Raw genomic sequence first — 24,313 nt, forward strand, 5'->3', positions numbered from 1 at the left:
AAAGTTCCTTGGAGCCTCTCAGCTAGTGAGTGACAGAGCTAGCTAGCTCTTGTAAAGAGGAGAGCTGGGAAAGGTTTCTGAGGAGGTGCTAGAAATTTAATGATAAACATTTAGAGAGAGAGAGGAATCATTCATTGCACAGCACAAAAAGTAACTACAGATTTGCTAAGCAAAAGTTAGCAAGAATTTCCAGTCTCCGTGCCCACCAATAATTTTCTAAATATGAAGTATTGCCATACACTAAGTGAAAATGCTAAAGTGCTTTTCTCAGTGCAGACTTACATTTATCTTGGCCAAAATAACCTTCACAGTTTGGTCAGTGGACCATATTTGGTGTAGCAAAAGGCCAAGTGTTGTAGTCCTTATTTTGCTTTTTAAAAGGATACAGAAAGGCAGAGAACTTTTATATAATAAATAATTATATATAGTGCTTATATGCCAGATGCTCTTTTAAGTGCTTGACCAATGCATACTTAATCTTCATCACAGTCATAGGCTGGATAGGTTCTATTGTTATTCTTGTTTTGCAGATAAGTAAACCAAGGCACAGAGAACTTCAGGAATTTCCTCAAGGTCATCCACAGCAAGTAAGAATTAATGCTATGACTCTAATCCTAGCTATCTTTCCTCAGAGTGCCAGTTCCTCCAACTATGCTATGCTATCCAACCATCACTCAGAATTAGTTTCTTTTGATAATTTCTACACCCAGCATGGAGCTCGAGCTCTCAACCCTGAGATCACGAGTTGCACGCTCTTCTGACTGAGCCAGCCAGTTGCCCCTTAACCTATCTCAATTGAGTTGTCAACTCAGTTGTTGACAAGTATCTTTATCAGAGATACACTTTATGTTATGAAACCTCTTAATGAATTAGCTTTACTCTATTACTAGTAACTTGTGTTCTTTCTTAGTTTACCCCCCTTACTGTATTGTGTTCATGGTATTGTTGTGTAAAGCTGACTTTGCTGGCATCATTCTTCTGGAAGGTGCCGTAAGTTCATCCCATTGATGGAATATGCTTACAACAGGTCCATACCTTGCCAAGAACTATCATGACACAAAGGTTGTGATATGCTCCTGCCTAGCACCATCCATTTTGTAGTGTCTCCTGGTATGTGTTATGTATTTAATTTAAATCCATTTTCTCATGCAGTATTGTCAAGGATTATAGGCAATAGCTGGATGCCATATTTCCTGTAACTAACAAGCTACCCCAGTCTTTCCCCTGGGGGGTCTGTTATGGTTGGTTTCTAGATTCCTAAACAATGGAATCCTTATTTCTCTTCTCTGTCCCCCTCACCACACAGAGACAAAAACCAATTAGTACTCCTGTGTGTCAGGGAAGGAGAAAGTATGGAAGTGGGGCAGGATGGAAGGGTGTCCAAGTGTGCTGTGGTGTTCATGGGAAAGGACAATGGAGGACAGTTAGGAGTTGGACCCAGGGAGGCACCTTGACAGAATAAGTAAGAACATGAGCTCGGGGTTCAAATTTTATCTCTTCCTCTTGCTGGCTCTGTATCTTTGGCCAAGTTATTTGTTCTCTCTGTGTCTCAGTTTCATCATGTATATAGTGGGGATAATGGTAGTGTCTACTTTCATAGGGTTGTTATAATGATTAAATGAGTATCCATAAAGCTCTTAGAATGGTGCCTGGCATATAGTCAGGCCTCAGTGCAAAGTAGCTGTTATAATTATCATCATTCCAGGCCCAGCAAAACAGAAGCAGGTTCTAGTTGGCAGACACGGAGGAGCAGACTCAGGATAACCAGAAATTAGTGGCCGGTCCTAAGCCCAGAATGAGTGCTGGACTGGCTTACTAAACCACTTATAGTAGAATGGCGTTCTTTCCTGCTTTTGTGACCTTTCATGGGCTGGCCCTCTGCGTACGTCAGGGGTCAGCAAACTACAGCCTGTAGCTCCAAATCTAGATCATCACCTTTTCTTGTAAATAATGGAAACATGAAGGAGGAGAATCGATGGAAAGACAAGTAGGCCTCCTCATAAGCCTTTTAACCCACCATCTCATAAGTCAAGGATCATGACACCTATATCTATAGTTTGCAGCTTTGCCTTGAGGACCTTTATCTGACCAAGATGCTCTTTCACAGTTTACTAGCAAAACCTTGAGCAAATGTTCTTTATTCATTTGGCAGCTTCGAAGGCTTGCTGTGGGCAGGCCTTCCTAACTTTGTGTTTCTCAGACGTAATCAGAAGAAACTAGACTAAGGCCTTGCCTTTAAGGTGTGAAAGAGGGAAAGAAACCTGTCCTGGAAAAGCAGGGTAAAGTCTTTCTTTCTTTCCAACTCCTCTTGAATGCTGTGTTCTGTTCAGCAAATTATATACATATCACTTCATGGTGTGTTGGTAAATATTCCCTCTGGGAAAAGAAAAAGCCCCACTCTGTAGCCTTTCCTCATGTCTGTGTTGTAAATACCCCCACCGTTAGCTGATGGCAGGTGGGGTTGGGAGGTGATGTGTATCATCAGCTCGTTGGTACTAGTGTGCTCTGTAGTAGACAGCTTCACTTGCTGCTAAATCCTTCTGTCGGGTTCTGTATGTCACACAGGAACTGCTCGTTTGTTTGTTTGTTTTTAGTCTAGGGCACTGTTGCAGCCCAATCCCAGAATGTACTGTTAGAAATGGGACCATATTTTTGAAGTCGCTAGAGATGAAACTTCCCTCGTTTACATTTAACTTGTGCCACTAGGTGGCACTTTAAGGACATTACAGGAAATTAACTACTGGATTTATTTTTTAACTTTTTATCGAAGTATAACATGCATATTGAAAATTGCACGTTGAGTGTGCAACTGAATGGATTTTCACAAGTTGAACACGTGTATAATCAGCACTCAAATTAAGAAACAAAATATTACTAGCACCCCAGAAAGTACATCTCATGCTGTTTTCCAGTTACTATCCCTTCTTAGGGTTACCACTATTCTGACTTCTAACAGTGTAGATCAGTTTTACCTGTTTGCTACCTTATATAAGTGGAGCCGTGCAGTATATACTTTTGTGTCTGGCTTCTTTGGCTTACATATATTGTGTGATTCATCCATATTAGTGTGTATAATTATAGGTCATTGCTGTATAGTATTCCATTGTATATGCAAAGATATCACTGTTTTCCACTGTTGATGGATATATGGGTGGTTTTCAGATTTTGGCAATTATGAATCATGCCGCTATGCATATTCATGTACAAGTTTTTGAGTGGATGGATGTTTTCATTTCTCTTGGGTATATGCCTATAGTAGAATTGCTGGGTCATAGGATAGGCCTTAGTAGATACTGCCAAACAGTTTTATAAAGTGTTTGTACTGCTTTATATTCCACTGACAGTGTTCCTATTCCAGTTCTTACATCCTCACCAATACTGGATTTATTTTGTGACTGGCTCCTAACTCTTAAATAATTTTTATAGTTCCCTCTCTAACCAGCTATTTCTAATTGAAATTTTTAGAAGCCACCTTCTTGTGATGGACATAGCTCATGCAGGAAGGGCTGTGTCAACCCAAAAGCGAACATTAATCACAGTCTAATTATCAGCTATCACTAGTTAGAAAAGATGTTCAAATATTTCCATCACTAATACAGAATAACAGAACTGGGAATGGAATTGAAAATTTTAAGTGTGGTAAAATATCGAGAGAGGCTAGGGCTAGGGCTTCAAGGCACTTTGAAATTTTTATATACTTTTGCTATTGTTGCCAGGCCTATATATGTCAGGGTTGGGGGACCAGCAAAAGAGATTTCTAAAGGCCTAATATCCAGATGTCTTTGAATTGTGATGGTAGTGGCTGCCTGTTTAGTAAGCATGTGTTTGGTATGGCAAGAGGCATGCGTATGGCACCTTTTTTTCAGCCTTATTCAATGGGAAACATGAATCTCAAGAGAATCCTGTCATAGATCCCCTTAATTATGAAGTCTATGTTGACTCTGCAGAGAGTATTATCATATGGCTTTTAGGTATATGATGAATAGAGGGTGGGGCTCAGACTTGACTCAGATTTCTGTTCTATTAGTGGAAATTGGAAATAGAAAAACAAAATCCTAGTCATAGTCAAAATATTTGTCTTGTAGACCAAAATAAAGCACCCATCCATGGTCCTTTAATTGTCACAGTAAGTCTGTTTCATGGATATTGTCCATAATCCTGTGCCTTCCAGAAATCCTGAAGGGATTATGCTATGTGACTGCTGTATCCAGGGGCTAGTTGCCCATTATAGTTACTGATTATCCACTTCTATTGCAGTTGTCCCTGAGCTCCTCTGTTAGTGTTCCCCTGGGTGTCACCAATGTTGTATTGGCCAGCTGTAGGGGGCTACCAGAGATGTTCAGTGTAAGCTGCCTGAGATGTCTGTGATGAGGCAGCCATGAAATCTGAAAGGGCTTTTATTTTTAAAAGCTTCTTTCCTCCAATATTGATAGCAGCAATATTCAGTGGCACAAATTTGGATTGTGCATAGCCTGCTTTATGGGACCTGCGTATACTCTAAACTGCAGTTAGCATGTTCTCAGTCTAGGTTTTCATCTTTTGGCAAGAGAGGAAGAGTCCTTTATGTTGAATTGGCTGCTCTTTGCAGTTGCAGAATCTATGCCTGGGAAACCAATTGTATATTTACTCTTTTTTCTTTAAAGATTTATTTATTTTAGAGACAGAGCGTGAGCAGGGGGAGGGGCTGAGGGGGAGAGAGAGAGAGAAAGAGAGAGAATTCTCAAGCCAACTCCCCACAGAACCTGGAGCCTGACGTGGGGCTCGATCTCACGACCCTGAGATCGTGACCTGAGCCAAAACCAAGAGTTGGATGCTTAATGCACTGCCCTACCTAGGCGCCCCTGTATATTTACTCTTAATTATGATAGTAGCTGCCATTATTGAGTGGCTACTGTGTTACTGTGCTTAGCACTCTAGACAGCTATTTTGCCTAATCTTTACAAATGCTAGGATTTAGGTGAATTATCCCCTTGTGCAGATGAAGAAACTGTGTCTCAGAGATGTTAGTGCATGCCCCGTTTGTATACCAAGAAAGTGCAAACCCTGGATAGATTCCAGAGCCTCTGCCCTGTAACTGATGTGCCCTGTGGCTCCAGTTACGGTAGGATGAATTCTTGACTTGTCCAGTGGAACATAAAACAGTGTTGAATTCATTACTAGCTCATTCCACACATTGATTCAAGTACTTGCTATGTGCTGCCGTTCAGGTTAGGCATCGGGGAAAGGACAATGAAGCAAAACATAGATCGTGCCCTCCAAGTGCTTACACACCAGCTCCGTTTCTGTCTCTCATAGGTGGCTTGGGTCATGGATTTTGGCAATCGTTCTTGCAGAGAAATTCAGTTTTTTGGACCCTGTCTCTGAAACTGATTGTGGCCTGATGGGCTTTGCTGTGGCCATTGTGCTGCGGGCCATTGGTTCTGTATCTTCTATGCCTGGATATGACCACTTCCTTTTTTCTCATGTGCCCTTACCTAGCAGACACAGAGGTTAGGCGAAAAGTAGGCATCAAGTGACATTTAGAATACTAGTAGGATGCTGGAGATTCCCTAGAGGCCATAGCAAATCATTTGCTCATCTGCCTAGAATTTAGCTGTTGCCTTTGTGATTCCCAGTCTTGGGATCTGCCTGATTCTTGGGTGATAGATGAAACTTGAGTTTCTTTTTCTAATCTGTCAGCGTGAGTATTACAAAGTTTATAAAATAAATTCACCAATTATCCACACCTTAGCAATTATTTCTGCAATTAGACTACTTGCTTTTTTTTTTTAAAAAGGATTTATTTATTTATTAGAGAGAGAGGGAGCACACATGAGCAGGGTGAGGGGCAGAGGCAGAGGGAAAAGAAGAGGGAGAGAGAGAATGTTAAGTAGGCTCCCTGTCGAGATCGGAGCCTGACACGGGGCTCAACCCCACGACCCTGAGATCATGACCTGAGTGGAAATCAAGAGTTGGATGCTTAACTGACTGAGCCACCCAGGCACCCCTAGGCTACTTAATTTTTAAAAAGAGATTTGGTCTCTTTTCTCAGTTTTATTGAGAAATAATGTACATTTCTATATAAGGTTAAGGTGTATAGCATGATGGTTTGATTTACATATATTGTGAAAGATTACCACAGTATGTTCAGCTAACATCCATCTTCTCATATAGATAAAAGAAAGAAGGGGTGCCTGCATGGTTCCATCGGTTGAGCATCTGACTCTTGATTTTGGCTCAGGTCATGACCTCAGAGTCGTGAGATCAAGCCCTGTACTGGGCTCTGGGCTGGCTGTGGAACCTGCTTAAGATTCTCTCTCTCCCTCTCCTCTGGTCCTTTCCTTCCCTCTCCCAAAAAAAGAAAAGAAAAGGAAAAGTTTTCTCTTTGTCATGAGAACTCTTAGGGTTTACTCTCTTAATAACTTTCCTATATATTGTGCAACAGTGTTACCTATGGGTCACCATGCTGTGCATTACAACTCTACTACTTATTATCTTATAACTGGAAGTTTGTACATCTTGATCACCTTTCTGTAATTTCCCCTCCCCACTGTTTCTTTTTTTGTTACAAATTTGACATTTATTTACTTATTTACTTTTAAGACTTTATCTTTTTTAAAGATTTTATTTATTTGACAGAGGGAGTGAGAGAGCACAAGCAGGGGGAGCAGTAGAGGGAGGGGGAGAAACAGGCTCCCCACTGAGCAGGAAGCCCAATATGGGGCTCGATCCCAGGACCCTGGGATCATGACCTGAGCTGAAGGCAGCCGCTTAACCAACTGAGCCACCCAGGTGCCCCAAGATTTTATTTTTTTAAGTACTCTCTACACCCAACATGGGGCTCAAACTTACAACCCTGAGATCAAGAGTTGAATGCTCCACTTACTGTGCTAGCCAGGCACCCCGCAAATTTGACTTTTAAACAAAAGTCTTACTGCTGAAGATTTTGCCCAGCTTCAAATATTTATTTATTTTATGAAACCATATGGCAGACACCCCTATTCCCTCCACGGTAAGTGGACAAGAAAACAGTTAAGAAGCCTAGTTAGTTTTTGGTGCAGCACCTGTGGCCCTTTTCAGAACAGGACCTTGGAGACTTGGTTTTCTCATCTCTTCAATGAAGAGTTTGGGCCCTCGATGGTCCCCAGTTGGTCTGGACTGGCTACATAAAAATTACCCAGGGAGCTTGTTAAAATAGAAGTTTCTAATGCTCCACCCCTAGGAGATTCTAATTAGGGAAGTCTGGGGTAGTATCTAAAAGTTTGTAATTTATAAAAATTCCCTGGATAATTCTGTGCAGCTATATTTGGGAACCACTGGCTTAGAAGGTCTAGAACAAACAATTGAATTGGGAAGGAATTTCTGGTCTGTTTGAAGATTCAGGTAATACTTAATGTGCCTGGAGTGGGATCTATATGGGCTAACTAATGTAGTTATGATGCAGAGGCAAATTGGAGACAGATGATAGCAGATCTTTAACTGGCTGAGTGTCCCTAAGGCCTGTGGTGCTATGCCATAGGCCTTAGGGACCAATTGAAAAGATTTGAGGAAAAAGTGTTTTGATGAGGAAAGGTGCTTTACAAAATTATTTCCTCAGTGTGTGCAGGGTGGATTGGACTGGGAAAAAACCTGAAAGCTAGAAAAAGACCCACGGCAGTTTTTACAGTGGCCCAGGTAAGAGGTGTAATGAGCACATGGACTTAGATGGAAACTATGAAACCTTTGCAAAGCTAGCCTGCCTGGGTGGAACTGGAATCTGGGCCATGTTGTTTTAAGCTACTTTAAAAAATCCATAATTTATCGGTGTTGTGTTCCTCTGCTTGAACTATTATAATGAATGATTTTATTGTGTTTGTGTCCAGGAGCTTTTAAAGGAAGCCCAGTAAATAAGTTCATGCAGAGAACTAGTTGGCAGCAGCAACAGCTGCTATTACAATGAAGGAGGGAGGAAGGGAGAAATGAAGGGAGGCCTTTCTTGCCAGGCAGCAACCCTGTCCTTACAGTGCCTCCATACTCTTGGGAAAGGGGGTCTAGCAGAGGCTCCCTGGAGCTGGATCTGCCAACCACTCTGCAGAGTGCTCCTCTGGAAGGATTAGGTGTGGAATGTGGCATTTGGGTCAAATGGAATATTTTTCCTTTGTTCATTAAAATCCAGTTTGTAGGTCATTGTTTCCCAAAGCATGTTCCACAGAACATTAGTTTTGTTGGATGTTGATAGGAGTTACATGAGAATAAGAAGTTGAAGCCAAATCAGTTTGGATACTGCTGGGCTAAGCAAAGGCAGTGGCTTCCTTTACCTCACAGGATTTCAGAGGGTGTGTGATGTGCTAAGTACTCTGTGAATTTCTAGGAGAGAGATAGACAATGCCATGTTCCCTAAGCTTATCTGGATACTCTGTTTCCTCTAGGCGGGGGGCTGACAAACTAAGGCCCACAAGCCAAATCTGTCCCACCATCTCGTTTTTGTAGATAAAGTTTATTGGAACACAGTCACACCCATTCATTATGTTGTCTTCTTTGGCTCCTTTAACACTCAGTAGCAGAGTTGCACATTTGCATTGAAGAGACAGAGACCAAATGGCCGGTACAACTAAAAATACTTACTATCTGGCTCTTTACAGAAAAAGTTTTCCTATCCCTGTCTAGGCAATTCATAGAACTGGTGTTCCCTGGAACCCCTATTTGAGAGATACTGCTGTAAGAAGATAGAGGTGGGTTGTTCTAGCACTGCTTGTGATGAATCTGCTTAATTTTATTCAGCTTTTATGGTGCCCTATTGCTTTTTCTCTTGCTCTAAACTATTTCCTCCCAACCATTTATCCATTGTTGAAGATCAAAATCTGGCTCCCATGTGTCATTGTTCTTTCCTTTCACTTATCACATACCATCAATCACCAAGGATGTATCCAGTCTCCAGCCACATATCTCTCAAATCTGCCTATCCCCACTCCCACCAAACTGGTTTAAGTGACCATCACCTCTTGTCTTGTTTTCATTTTCAGTCTTTTAAGTGAATTGCCTTTGCCCACTAGGGGTTGCTTCTAATCCATTTTACTCATTGGATTCAGAATCATCTTTCTAAAATGCAAATCTAGTCCTATCACTTCCCTACTTAAAATCTTTCAGTGCCCCCCCCCCACAGCGTGTGGCTGTAAGGCTAAGCTCCAAATCCTCAACAGGGACGTATTAGCCAAGGTCTGATTGGGAAAACAGAAACCACTCTAGGTATTTCACACTGGAAGAGATTTCATTTAAGGGATTAGGTACTTAAAGAATTATCTGTGCTAGAGGAGGAAAGAAGAGGGAAGGCTACCAGTCAGGTTTGCCACAATTTTCTGAATGTTAAGACATTCCAAGAACTAAAGGAAACAGCTGGAGGACCTCAGGCTACCTGTAGCATCTAAGTAATGATTTGTGGGAAAATGCCTGAGGCCACTCTTAAGATCTTCTAACTGCTGAATCCCATGCTTTTCTTCCCACCTGTTTCTGAGGAACAGTAACATAGCTTGTTTCTTTCACCTTCTTGGTTTCATGTGAGTGACTCTCAGAGTCAACAAGGAACATTATTGAAAGGAGATTTTATAAATGTTCTTCCCAGGTTTTTACCCCCTGCAACATAGGGAAGAACCTGGAAGTGGGGAATGGTGCTGAGTGGTGAATAGACCATCTGGGACAGTGATCTCTAAGACCATGTGGGATCCACTCCACTGCCTTTCTCCAGCTTTGGCTCTCTTATTCTTCTCTACTGTTCACCTTTATTCCACCCCAAATTTCAGACTTACTAGAGTGGGTGTTTTTAGAGGCCTTAAACAACTAACATTTACTATCTCACAGTTTCTGTGGCTTAGAGATTTAGGAGAAACTAATCTGGTGGTTTCAGCTCAGGGTCTCTCATTAGGCTTCAGTCATCTGAAGGCTTGACTGGGGCTGGAGGATCCACCTCTAAGATGGCTCTCCCCCATGGCTGTTGGTGGGATGCCTTAATTCCTTGCTACGTAGGCCGCTTGTTAGGACTGTTTGAGTGTCCTCACAAGATGGCAGCTGACTTTTTCCAGAGCAAGTAACTGAGAGGGAGACCAAGGAGGTGAATACTAGAGTGCTTTAACTCCCTTGTTCTGGGAGAAGTTTGCCTGGTGTCTCAGGTCTGGTTCCCAGAAGCAGAACATGAGATGAGGATTTTTGGAAAGTGATACATGAGATATGCGAAATAAATATCTGTATAATTGAATAAATGAACAAACCCTTCTTCTGGTGGAGAATCAAGATGCTTAGCCTTCCTGGGCATGTGTCCATTTCTGGGGAGCCAGCTGAGCAGGGACCATATTGTCCCATCAACCATGGGAATGGGCAAAATCCTAGAACAGATGTCTCCGTTTGGAGTGGCAGCACCTTCTAAGTCCATGTGACTCATACAGGCTTTTCTTTGCAAAATTAGGATGAAGCTGTATTTCTTATTTGTGGGTAGGGAAGTATTAATATTAAAATATGAGATATATATTTTTAAAAGGAACTTTAGCTGGAGTTTCAGTGAGCTCTTGGCTAAAAGTACATTTTCCGGCCTTGCCACATCCTGGTTGGGTACATGTTACACAGTGATCCGTGAGGGGAGGACTGCCATTTGTACTAGCAGTTGTAATCCACAGCATTCAAGCATTGGCTTTTAGTTCAGACAATCAGAACTTTCAGACAGGGGCGTATTGTCCATACTGAGTTTTTCCCTACTTTAATATATGGAGGAAAAGGGAATTGCTGAGGCTCCCCTGTTTCATGGGTTATTCTCTCCAAGTTGTTACCTTAGAAAAGTCTGAAGAAATAGCAAAGAAATCTCCCCAGTTTGTTCTGTTTTCCAGCTGCTAAGCCTTACACTGTTTTCCTGAGGGAAAGTGAAATAGTTTCTTGCAAAGAGGGGCTTTTGTATCTCTAAATCTCATCTTTAGTTGTTGGGTTTTTAAATTTTTTACCACAAAACATTTTTAAAATTTTTTTCCTCATCTCTTTTCCTGGGTTAATGTCTGGCTGTGCTGAAGCTCTTCCTTTCCAGGGCCTTCGTGATTCCTGTGCTCCAGGCCCCTCACAAGATTTCACTCCTCTCAATGTTCAGTAGATGGACCCATTTAAAATCAGTCATGGAGTGGGGAGGGAAGGTCTTGATGTTCCTCCCAAGGAGGTTGGTGGGTAGATTCCACCTGACATAGCGCCAAGGAGCTGTTTGTTCTCGGTTGTGGAGCTAGAAAACCTAGGCCTTTGGATACGATTTCAGGAAGGTAAACCATAAATGGAAAAAATTGTCAGACATTTTTCATCATCCTTCCCAACTCCCACTCCATTGTTTTTTGGGTTTTTATAGATGTTTAAGAGAAAGCAGAGGCAATGACAATGACCTTCTGCTACTTTTGCTGTGCTCAGAATCCTTATTTTTGTTGAAAAGAGGGTCTGATTTATCATTTCCCTCAGTATTTCCACGAGAGAGAGATTGCTTGTCTCCTCAGGAAAGGGAGCAGTAGGGCAAACACTTCTCTCTGCCTGTTGATGGAAGAGAGCTGAACAGGTGAAAGGCGGGGAGACTGGTCCACCACTCGTTTTCTCTCTAGCTGGCTGGCAGGATGTGTCACTGCATACCTGTGGTCCTGCAGAGGTCTGCATGCATAGACTTGAGTCCGGAATGTTTGTGTTCCAAGCAATAGTTTTGTGGATGGAAGGCAAGAAGGGGCATCAGGTCCAAGTTGTGTTCTTCTGCACAGGTCAGGGGAAGCCCTGCATTTGGGAGGTTGTTGGGCCCTCATTCAGCCATTAATAAAGCTGACATTGGGCCCACGGATCTTTTTTTCCTTTCCTTTCCTTTCCTTTCCTTTCCTTTCCTTTCCTTTCCTTTCCTTTCCCTTTTCCTTTCCCTNTTTGAGAGAGGGCAAATGAGAGCTGGGGGGAGGGGCAGAGGGAGAGAGAGAGAGAGAATCCCAAGCAGGCCCCACACCCAGTGAGGAGCCAGTCACCCAGTCACAGGGCTTGATCTCAGGACCCTGAGATCTTGAGCTGAGCCGAAATCAAGAGTGGGGCACTTAACTGACTGTGCCACCCATGCACCCCTGGGCCCACAGGTCTTGAAATATGACACCATTTGTCAGAACCCCCAGGGAAGGTGGGTGAACTCTTAACATTCCTCATACTCTTGACAAGGAATGGCTCCCGGATAGCTTTGCATGGCTGTTGCCTGGATGTTTCAAACTCAGTGTGCCTGAAAGTGAGCTCCCCTTACATCTGCTTATCTTGTGGTGCCTGTCTTGGGGCTAGGCCTCTGTATTGTCGTGTTGTCCTAAGCTGGTTGGTATCGGAGCTTCCTTTCTCACCATCCCCGTGCACTGCCCCTCCAGCTGGCTGCACCCTGCTTATCACTCAAGTCTTAGCTGTGATATCACCTTCACCTAAGTCTTTGCTGACCCACACAGCCTGGGTGTTCCTGGAGCCCCCATACTTCCTCACCAAAGTCTGAATTCCACCGAAGCGTGTTTGCCCCATCATATCTCTGCCTTTTCCACTAAACTTCAAGCTTCTTGTAAGAAAGGTCTAAGTGTTGTTTATCTTGATACCAGCTCTAGCATGGGGCCTGCATATAGTAGCTGGTCAATAAATATTTCTTGAATGAGTACCACTAGGGCCCAAGAGTACCTGAGGCTGTATAGCATAGTGGTCACTAGCCCACCATTGGAACCTGAGGTCTGGGTTTGGACCCTGCTGTTTGTGTGATCTTGGGTGAGTTCCTCAACTTCTTGCTTCTCAGTTTCGTCACCAATAAGACGGGGGTAATAACTATTTCCTAGGGCTGTGATGATGATGAAATGCTTTCACTCATGCAGAACACCTGGAGATCTATATGACACGGTGTTTGGTGTTTCATATAACTGTCGACAACAGCAGCCATACAGTTACCCTAATGGAAAGGAGAAGGCTATCAGCAAAACTTGGAATGAGAAATCAGGCATGTGGAGTGTCTGCGTCATGGGTTTCAAGAGGTGGAGAGGTGGTTGGGAACTGAGGTTTCTAGCTAGGGCAGTGCAACTGTAAGACCAGATGGGATTGCTCTGGAAAAGAATGAGTGGTGGTAGAAGGAATAGGGTGGGAGAACCAAAGACAGAACCTTGAGAAATCCTACATCTGAGGGATAAGACGAGTCGAAACAGGAAAGAGAGATCATGATTACCGGCAGGTGACTGCAGGTCATCAGATGCCAGGGACAGGAGTTTTAAAAAGATAGTCAGGGGTGCTGTGCTGGGCAGAAGGCTTGGGAGAAAACTAGAAGAGGCAGCAAGAATCCAATAAATGGGGGATTAGTGCCCTTGTCTATTTCAGTAGAGGCAGAGGAAGGAAGAAGCCAGGCTCTGCAAGGAGTTGGAGGAGGCCGGGTTAGGGACAGAATGGACACACTCGGGATGATTGTTGTGCTGCAGATGCATATTACTTTGCTGGCAGAGGACTGATGTCACTATAATGAAGAAGTCACGCTAGTTCTTATGGAGGGTTTTTTCTTTGCATGTTAATACTTTGCATTGCTTGCTAATAGCAGCTGAGTGTAGCAGGCCTCCTGGAGACAGGGAGCAGCACATGGCGCCTAATCTCCCTGTGCTCTCCTGCTTGGCTCTGTGGCACCTGCTCGGTCTTGAATGGCTTTGGGGGCAGTCCTTGCCAATCTTGGTACATTTGTTCACTGATTCCATTAACAAACGGTAGCCTCAACCCTTCTGTTTACTCCTTCCATCATGCTCTCCCACCCCTACATTTTTTAAGGTAAAGAGTCATATCTCTTAGAGTGTTTTTCTAAGGAATTTAATATTTTTTAAAGTTTCAGTGTTTTTTATTATTATGGTTACTGTTTTTGTTAGTGCTTGGGTTAAAATTTTAATTCATTTCTCAGCCCTCTTTTTCAATAAGCCTAATTTTTTTTAGCTTGAGCTTGTAAAACATTAGTTTTTAGCAATACCTATGTCTAGTTATAGACAACATTACCATGACTCCTTTTCCTAAGATTGAGCAATGCTGGAAGGAGACATGGGAGGGAATGGCAGGGTCTAGGGAAGGTTTTCTTAAAGACCTGACCATGCTTGGCTGCAAGTTGGTCTAAATCAACTTCCACTTACTGACATTTTCTAAGTGCTCTTCATTATATATTTAGGTACTTATGTTTTTCCATTTTTATCTTCTGTGTGATATTTCACTACAGTCTGAACAAGCGTCTGAGGCTGAAATACACCCCCAGCTGAACAGAGCCCCCTCTCAAGCTGCAGACAATAGTCCAACAAAGAAGGTAAGGCCTGTGGGAAGGTGCCTCTGTGATGGCATTTTGAGCCCCTCCCCTGGGCTTGTCTCTATTTGCAAATCTGTTTTACTTTGGTTTTGGTGTCCTGACCTGAATGTTAATGATCCAGCTTTCCTAGAATTTGGGTTCTTTGTGAAGATTAGGTTGCTGATGATTCTTGGGCCTGACCTTGATGTCACTGACAGTTTGCACTTCCTCTTCAGCTTCCAGCTACACATGGTGGCCTTGCTTTTGGCAAGTTCAGGAGGTGTGGTGGGGAGGGCCAAGTGCCTTTAGCAGAACCCTGAGCGCTGCTGAGCCTCTAGGAGGGCCTCTGGTGGGGGGTGGGGTGTCTGCCCTTCATTGTCTGTGTGCCATGGTCCTCTCTTGCGTCCTGGAGTCTTCACCTTAGCCCACCGTTGTCACTGAGTCCCAGGTCACTTGCTCAAGAGGCGCCACTCACTTGTCATGCTGTCTGTTCACCTTGTTACCCTTTCCTTGCTGCTCCCCATTTTTCTAAGGCCTTCCTCTGGTCAGAGCATGGGCCGTGGTCTTGGGAGCATGGGTGAGGAGGGGCCTCCCAGGAAGCAGGCTGGCTGTCTTCTTCCAGAAGACACTGTGGCCCTTGAGCTTGACTTCACATATGAATTGGAGTGCAAGAATGAGGAGCAGACCTCACAAACTTCAAAACTTGCAACATATTCCCACAAGCCCCAAAGTGAGGCAAGAGTAAGCTTTGTCTTCAGTCAGAAAAGGCCTCATGGTGTGAGATGCACACAGCATTGAAAAAAGGGAGGGTGGGCAGGTGGGCCACTGGAATGATTCCTGTGTCCTTTTATGTGCATAAAGCTGTAGTAGACTGCAAGCATGGAAAGAAAAAAAAGGAAAAAAGTAAGGCCCCTAGAATCTGATACCTGTGTCCTCCCCCCACCCTGTTTTTGGGAAGCCATGAATCAGCCTTATATCCTCAGGTGTGGGGTTTGAACAGAGTGTGCACCTGACCTGGGAATGGCCCTAGGAGGAACATGAGGACATTGGCATGATGAGGGAACATTTCAGTTTTTAACTTTTGGGTTTTTTTTGTATTTAATCCTCAGGACATACCATATTCTCAGCCTCCATCAAAGCCCATTCGAAGGAAATTCCGACCTGAAAACCCAGCTACAGAAAACCAAGAGCCTTCTAGCACTGTTGGTGGGCCAGCGTCAGCAGCGACCGGGAAACCCCATGCGGCAGTCCAAAAGTAAGTACGTCAGATCAGGGAGATCAGAAACTATCTTTTCAATCTGCGTATGTGTGTACATGTAAATCTGTTTACATTTATAGTCATGGTCATAGAGGGGTGTGATTTTATGGTTGTAGTTTTGCCTTACTCCTCTTTGTGGTGGTACTACAGGCTCCCAGTCATCTAGAAAGAGACCTTCTAAGCTATAGAGCTTAACCTGAGCCAAGGGGCAAGCGAATTCAAAGCTGTGGTGTTTCAGTTTGGTTTGATTTCCTTCCCTTCCTTCATCCTCTTCCTCTCCTTCCCAGCCCTCTTCCTTGTGCTGGCCCGCATTTTCCTAGGAGAAGAAGACAGTGATAAAAGTGGCAGTTTCCCCTCTTTACCTGTCTTATGCGCCCCCCAGGACAAATGGCTAGCTTCCTGACCCTCAGACCTAACTTTGAGTAGACGTGGCTTATGGTTTCTTTTCATTCCCTGTGAAAATTTTCTGTTATCAATCATCTCAGCACAGAATGGTCACATGTGAGCCTCCAGAATATCTGTCTGACTGTAACAGACATTGGAGGAGGTGGCAGGCCGGGGAGTGGGGGGCATCTGTGGACAAGGCCAGGAACCGAGAGAACAATGCTCTAGACAGACCATTTTTCTACAGGGGCTTTGGCTTTAAGAAAGGCTATCACTTGCCTTAGTTTCCCTGTAGTGAAATGGAGCGAGGTGTTGAGGGCAGAAACCTCCTGCTGTGCATGACTTCACAAGTGGACTCGACTGGTCATTAAAGTCAGTGCTCAAGATAAGCTCTGACACTGCTCATGGGGCCTTGCAGATCCCAGGGGCTGCTGTGGGTTTCTCCTGCTTATGCTGTCGTAGAAAAAGAAGCAACAGATTCTGTGGGTACAAATTGCCTCTGAAGACAAAACCCCATTGTGACTCTTCAGCACTCTTCAGCACTCTTCAGATGATGGTTTTTGTGTCTGTTTTTCCAAATAGACAGTTCCCTGGTGGTATCAGTGCATAAAGGAAATCTGTTTTGTCCTTAATGGCCCCTGAGAGCTTTGACCATCTTTCAGCCCTGTCAAGCCTCGGGGATGGATCCCTGTCAGGGACAAAGATGGCTTAACTTGCTTCCATGTGCCACCCTGGCTTTCCACTGTAGTCTCTGCTTCACATTACTGCTGGTCAGTCACTGCTGGCTATAGCACCCCCCACACTGGATGGAGGGCAGCTGGCGGAGCTCATGCAGAGGTCTTTTTCAGTTTCTTTCCTTTGTCTGTGTGTTTTTTTTAAGTTTTATTGAGATATAATTCACATAGCGTATAATTCACCCTTTTACATGTAAAGTTCAGTGGTTTTTAGTATATCCACGATGCTGTGCAACTGTTGTCACAAACTAATTTTAGAACACTTTCATTGTCTCCAAAAGAAATTCTGTGCTGATTAGCAGTCACTTTCCATTCCCTGTCCTGTGTCCCAGGCAACCACTAATCTACTTTCTGTCTTTATAGGTTTGCCTGTTCCGGCCATTTCATGTAGATGGAATCATGCAACATGTGTTCTTCTGTGGCTGGCTTTTTTTTCAGTTCACATAATGTGTTGAAGGTTTATTCATGTTGTAGCATGAATCAGTACTTGATTCTTTTTTATTGCTAAATGATGTCCCATTGTATGAATATACCACATTTTATTTGTCTACTCATCGCTTGACGGGTATTTGGGTTGTTTCCACTTTGAAGCTATAAAGAATAATGCTGGTATACTATGTATGTACAAGTTTTAGCATGGACTTATGTTTTCATTTGTCTTGAGTATGTGCCTAGGAGTGGAATTACTAGGTCATACGGTCACTCTATATTTAATATTTTGAGGACTTGCCAAAGTGTTTCCCACAGTGGCTGCAACATTTTACAGTCCTGCCAGTAACATATGAGAGTTCCAATTTCTCCTGTTTTTTTTTTTTTTTGCCAACACTTTTGTTACCTTTTTCTTTTTAATTATGACAGCCATCCTAGTGGGTGTGAAGGGGTATCTCACTGTGTTTTTGATTTGCATTTCCCTAATGGCTAATGATGTTGAGCGTCTTTTCACGTGCTTATTGGCCATTTATTTATCTTCTTTGGAGAAATGTTTGCTCAGTTCCTTTGCCCTTTTCTGCTTGGATTATTTGTCTTTTTTTTTGAGTTATGAGTTCTTGACCTATTCTGGATACATATCCCTTGCCAGATGTATGATTTGCAAGTATTTTCTCCCATTCTATAAGTTGTTGTTTCACTTTCTTGATGGTATGGTGTCATTTGCTGCACAAAAAGTTTTAATATTGATGGGGTCCAGTTAATTTTTTTCTTTTGTTACTTGTGCTTTTGTTGTCAGAGCTTGAAAACCACTGCCTAACCCAAGTTCATAAAGATTTTTTCCTCTGTTTGCTTCTATAGGTTTTATAGTTTTAGCTCTTACATCAAAACCCATGGTTAATTTTGAGTTCATGTTTGTGTATAGTGTGAGGAAGGGACCCAACTTCATTCTTTTGCATATAGATATATAGTTGTCCCCGCATCGTTTGTTGAAAGGAGATACTTTCTTTTATTTGCCTGTTTAGTGACTGTCCCTCATTGTGGTACTCTCTCACTAGTTAGGTGACCACGTGGTGTCAGACTGAGCAAGGCTAGTGACCACAGCAGCACAAATAGTGCTGTAAATGTTAGGGATGTAAGCTTTGGGTCAGGGAATTTCATACAGCTTGTTTTAATTCCTAGACTAGTTTATTTTGGGGTGATAAGCAACTTAGCGTTCATCATTTTTTAACCCCTGGAGAGAGAGACAGCCAGACACATAATGGTTAGTCTGTATAGTTCTTTCTCAACCAGGGTTCTGGGAAAGAATGAAACTCTGATGCCCTTAGACATCCATTGTCTGTAGGAACTTATCCTCTCTCCTATGCATGTAGAGTGGTCTTTACTGTGTACTGTTTTAGGGAAAATTGAGAAAAGAGTCACAGATAATTTTCCTAATTGTCTAACAGAACACTGGTGAAGAAAGGCCAAAAAAATAAACTAGTTGAAAAATGGTCATCAGCTCTTTGGTAAATGAACATCAGAACTGACCTGTTGTAAGAAGCAAATTCTTCAGATATCATTGTTGTCTGTTTCATTTAGGGTGATGGAAAAATAAAGCAGTCTCTCTAAGTGAGCGGCTGAGTCCAGATTATAACTGATAAACAACTCTTGAATTGTGTCAAAATTACTGAGCTGCTTGTAAGGACAAAAGTGGATTTTTTAAAGAAATAATTTAGCTTACTTGTTTTCCCTCACATCTTGTACATCTAGTAAAGATGGACTTTGGGAAAATAGAATGGTTTGAACAGTTTGGAGAGAGAGGATGTTGTATAACAATACTGTGACTGAAACTGTGCCCACCTCCATGGCTTTTGCTCTTCTCTGTAACCCCGGGAAGTGTCCTGGGCCACACCAGGGCATTCCCAGCAGCCCGTGTGGCAGTGTCTGCTTGCCTGCATGACATTCTCAGTGTGATGGGGATTCTGTTTTCCTTCCTGCTTCATGGTTGGCAGTCCTGGAATGTCTGTGGGGTTGATGAGTGGCATCCCTAATGAAAACCTGCCATTTCCAAGTAAAGAAAAGGAAATACAAGTTCAGTTCTTATAAGCTGTGCTCATAATTCCTTGGGAGAAATCAGGGCTCAGGTCGAAGGCTAAGAAGATTTTTCTCATCTAGAGACCCCAGTTTATATTTTTTCAAATATTGGTTCAGCTACTTGAATGAAACCCAGGTAACAGATATTCAAATAATGTAGAAATTGACTTCTTTCTTGTATAAAAGTCAAGACTTTTATAAGTGACCCCAAAGCATAGAGTAGCTCTGTGCAGGAACCCAGGTGCCTTCCCATATTCTTATTCTAGGTCCNTTGGTAAGTGACCCCAAAGCATAGAGTAGCTCTGTGCAGGAACCCAGGTGCCTTCCCATATTCTTATTCTAGGTCCCCATGGGGGTTGCCTTTATCCCTGTGGTTGAAGATGTCTCCCTAACATGTTCACATTCCAGGCTCCAGAGAGTGGGAAGGAACAAATGGAGAGAAAACAGACTACTTTTAAGGGTATGACTTAGAAGTGGCATCTCTGATCCCTTTGGCCCAAACTTAGTCGTAATGCCTTACCTAACTGCAAGAGAGACAGGGAAATGTAGTTTTTAGTTGGAGGGCCATGTACCTCACTCAACTGAGAATGATAGGCTACTGCAAATAAGAAGGCACAAGAACAGGTTTTGGAGGATAGTCTGTCACAAAACCTTGAGTGGACAGTGCCTCACGGTGCTGTAGTTCTGAATTGATAGATAGCATGACACACAATAGAAACAGTCAAAATAAATGTCCACTTAAGTGTTACTCCTTCATTTTCCTCCCTGAAAACCAGGCCAGTTAGAGAGGAGCCTGGAACAGTGAGTAAAAATATTAGAAGAACCTGAAGAGACAATCTCCGGAAGCAACTCTTAAGAGGGTGAGGCAGATTAAATGCTTTGCTGACCCCTTCAGAGGTATTCTGGGCTTGATCCTATCTTTGTATTATTTAGGGCTCCTTTGGTAGCAAATAATAAAAGTCAACTTGAGGTAGCAAAATATACTCTTTATTATAAGGATATAGAGGTGACTCAGGGAAGTCAGTGGCAGGAGTGGATCAGAAGAGAAGATTGCAAACCTTCTGGGGCTCATTCTGATGCCTCTCAGTTTTCTTAAGGTGTTTTTGATATTTTTATCTATAAAGACTTCTCAAGCACCTTCGGCTCCAGAGATTACATTCTCACTGTGCCGGGCCCAGGCTGAACTGAACTATTTGCCATAACTCAAGTCCTTCGGAGGGAGAATCTGGTCAGCTCATCATGGGCCAGCATCCATTCAAGTGTCAAAATAGAGGTGAAGGTTTTCTTGAGACAAATGGAACTGCCTGTCAGAGGCCCATCCCTGTGGAGGAGGTAGAAGGAGATGGAGCCAGTTACCAAAGGAGGAGGAAACCGTTAAGAGCTGGACACACATGCTGTGGTGGTAGTATAAGGAGGGGCATCAAGTTCTGATCAACATCATTTTTTAAACTATTTTGGTATAAGTACAGACTCACAGGAAATTACAAAATAGTACAGAACAGTCCTGTGGATCTTTCACCTAGTTTCTCCTAATGATTACATTTTACCTAGCTATAGTACAATATCAAAACCAGGAAACTGACATTGGGACAGCATATCTATAGTTCCATGCCGTTTAATCACATGTGTAGAGTCTTGTAACTGCCACCGTAATCGAGGTACAGAAATCAGAACTACCCTTTCCTCCTCACCATTCCTTACCTCTGGCAACCATTGATCTGTTTTCCATCTCTAGAATTTTTTCATTTTGAGAATGTTATATAAATAGAATCACACAGCACGTGACCTTTTGAGTTTGGCTTTTTTCACTTGGCACAGTCCCTTGACATCAAGTTATATATCTCAATCGGCACTGCTAAGCAATATTCTGTGGTATGGATGTGCCATAGTTTCTTGAGCCATTTACTTGTTGAGAGACATTTTGGTTGTGTCTAGTTGTTGAGCATCATAAATAAAGTTACTGTGAGCATCTTGTGTACAGGTTCTTGTGTGTGCATAAATTTTCATATCTTTGGTGTAAATATCCAAGAGTGTGATTGCTGGGTTGTGTGCTGAATGTATGTTTAGTTTTAAAAGAAACTGCCAAGTTGTTTTCCAGAAATGGCTGTACCATTTTACATTTTCACCAGCAATGGATGAGAGATGCAGTTTCTCCACATCCTCACTAGCCTTTGGTATTGTCACTTTTTTTTTTATTTTAGCTGTTCAAATAGGTGGGTAGTTCTATCCTATCGTGGTCTTAATTTGCATTTCCCTAATGGCTAATGATGTCGAGTGTCTTTTCATGTGTGTATTTGCCATCATATATCCTCTTTGGTTACATGTCTCTTCATGTCCTTTGCCCATTTTCTTTTCTTTTTTTTTTTATAAAGATTTTTTATTTATTTGACAGAGCTAGAGACAGCCAGTGAGAGAGGGAACACAAACAGGGGGAGTGGGAGAGGAAGAAGCAGGCTCATAGCAGAAGAGCCCGACATGGGGCTCGATCCCAGAACGCTGGGATCACGCCCTGAGCCGAAGGCAGACGCTTAACTGCTGTGCCACCCAGGTGCCCCTGCCCATTTTCTAATTGAATTGTTTTTTTGCGGTTGAGATTTTAGAGTTCTTTTTCTATACTTTAAATATGTATCAATTGTCAGGAATGTGGTTTCCAAATATTTTCTTTCTGTAGTTTGTCATTTCATCCTCTTAATAGTCATTTGCAGTACAAAAGTTTTTAAAATTTTGAAGAAGTCCAACTTACTGATTTTTTTCTTTTATGGATTGTGTTTTTGTTGTTATATCTAAAAACTCTTCACGAACAAGCCCTAGGTCCTGAAGATTTTTCTCTATGCTTTCTTCCAAGAGTTTTATAATTTTGCACTTTAAGTTGCTTGATCCATTTTGTGTTGTTTTATGTAAGATGAGAGATGTGGGTCAGGGTTCTTGGCCTGTGGATATTGAATTGCTTTGGTGCTGTTGGTTGAAAAGGTTATTCTTGGGGCGCCTGGGTGGCTCACTTGGTTGGGTGTCCAACTCTTGATTTCGGCTCAGGTCATGATCTCATGGGCTGTGGGATTGAGCCCTGCGTCCAGCTCCCCACTCTGTGCTCAGTGGTTGAGGCGGGCTGCTTGAAAGATTCTCTCTCTCTGCCCCTCCCCGCAGTGAGGCACGCTCTCTCCCTCTCTCTAAAAATAAATAAATAAATCTTAAAAAAAATAAAAGAAAAATCTATTCTTGCTCCATTGACTTGCTTTTGCACCTCTGTCAAAAGTAAGTTGTCTGTACTAGTGTGAGTGTGTTTCTGGATTCTCCATTCTGTTCCACTGATCGATGTGTCTTTCCCTCTGCCAGTACCACACAGTCTTGATTACTGTCTTCATTACTTATCTACTTGATTACTATAGCTATATAATAAAATGTCTTCTATTTCTCCCACTTTTATTATGATTTTTCAAAATTGTTTTAGATATTCTAATTCCTCTGACTTTCCATATAAATTTTAGAATAATTTTGTCTTGATCTACAAAAAGTCTTGCTGAGATTTCGATACAGATTGTGATAAACCTTTGGGGCGCCTCAGTGGCTCAGTTGGTTAAGCGTCTGCTTTCAGCTCAGGTCATGATCCTGGGGTCCTGCGATAGAGTGCCACATTGGGCTCCCTGCTCAGTGGGGAGCCTGCTTCTCCCTCTCCCTCTGCACCCCCCCCCGGCTTGTGCTCTCTTGCATGTCTCTTTCTCTCTCAAATAAATAAATAAATAATCTAAAAAAATTTAAAAAAGGAATTGTTAAACCTTTATATCAATCTGAGGAGAGTTGACATCTTTACTATGCTGAGTCATTCAGTCCATGAACATGATAAATGTTTCTCTATTTATTTTGATCCTATTTTTTCATTGCTGTTGTATAGTTTTCAGCATGTAAATCTTGTGTATGTTTTCATATATCTGAAAACTTCACTTTGAAGCTTTGTAAATGATACTGTATTTTTGATTTTTTCCTCAAGTATTCAATGTTAGCGTATCAAAATTCTTTTGATTTTTTAAAAAGATTATTTGTTTGTTTGAGAGAGAGACGGGGGAGAGGAGCAGAGGAAGAGGGACAAGCAGACTCCACGCTGAGCGTGTAGCCCAATGCAGAGCTTGATCCCACAACCCAGAGATCATGACCTGAGCCAAAATCAAGAGTCAGATGCTGGACTGAGCCACCCAGGTGCCCCCATTTTTTGATTTTTTTTTAAAGATTTTATTTATTTATTCGACAGAGATAGAGACAGCCAGCGAGAGAGGGAACACAAGCAGGGGGAGTGGGAGAGGAAGAAGCAGGCTCATAGCAGAGGAGCCTGATGTGGGGCTCGATCCCATAACGCCGGGATCACGCCCTGAGCCGAAGGCAGACGCTTAACCGCTGTGCCACCCAGGCGCCCCCATTTTTTGATTTTTGTACATTAATATTCTCTCCTCCAAACTCATTTCTGTTCTTGCTGAAATCATTTATTCAGAGAATTTTTTTATAGATTCCTTAGAATTTTCTATGTCGGTCATCATGTCATCTGCAGATAGGGACAGTTTCATTCTTTTCAATATGTGTGCCTTTTATTTCCTTTTCTTGCATTACTATGTTGGCTAGGACTTCTAGCACTGTGTTGAAAATAGTAATGAAAGTAGAAATCCTTGCTTAGTTCCTCATCTCAGGGAAAGCATTCATTTTTTCATTATATATGATGTCAACTGTATTTTTTTTGGTAGAAGTTCTTCATCAAGTTGAACAAATTGGCCTCTATTCATAGTTTTCTGAGAGTTTTTATCATGAATGGGTATTGAGTTTTATCAGGTGATTTTTCTATATCAGTTGATACAGTTATGTGATTTTTTTCTTTCACCTGTCAGGATGGTGGATTACACTGATTGACTTTTGAATATTGAGTCAGCCTTGCTTCTCTGGAATAAAGCTGTCTTGGTCATGGTGTATAAGTTTTTAATACATTGCTAAATTCTGTTTGCTAATATTTTGTTAAAGATTTTGCATCTATGTCTAGGAGAGAGATTGTATCTAATTAATGTCTTACTAGGCTGCCCCTTTCCAAGTCATTTGGCTTGAGAAAGCAGGATTTGGGTGGGGGGAGGCTTTTTACTGTCTGCCTTTATTGGCATTTATGGATTGCTGACTTCTGCACCAACCAGTCTGGGGTATATGAAGCAA

The 24,313-nt window shown here is 42.4% G+C and overlaps 1 protein-coding gene across 1 annotated transcript in view; it reads left to right on the top strand.

Annotated features, from left to right (window-relative positions):
• REPS2 (RALBP1 associated Eps domain containing 2) overlaps positions 1 to 24,313 on the top strand; it is a gene marked incomplete at its 5' end in the record, with an annotated part of 225,022 nt that overhangs the window by 179,868 nt on the left and 20,841 nt on the right. The window contains 3 exons of the mRNA XM_034649893.1: positions 531 to 587; positions 14,192 to 14,275; positions 15,364 to 15,509. Of these exons, the coding sequence (XP_034505784.1) occupies positions 531 to 587; positions 14,192 to 14,275; positions 15,364 to 15,509 (287 nt within the window). The remainder of the gene's footprint in view (positions 1 to 530; positions 588 to 14,191; positions 14,276 to 15,363; positions 15,510 to 24,313) is intronic.

Source organism: Ailuropoda melanoleuca, chromosome X (genome assembly GCF_002007445.2).
Source record: "Ailuropoda melanoleuca isolate Jingjing chromosome X, ASM200744v2, whole genome shotgun sequence".
In the NCBI taxonomy this organism is placed as follows: Eukaryota; Metazoa; Chordata; class Mammalia; order Carnivora; family Ursidae; genus Ailuropoda; species Ailuropoda melanoleuca.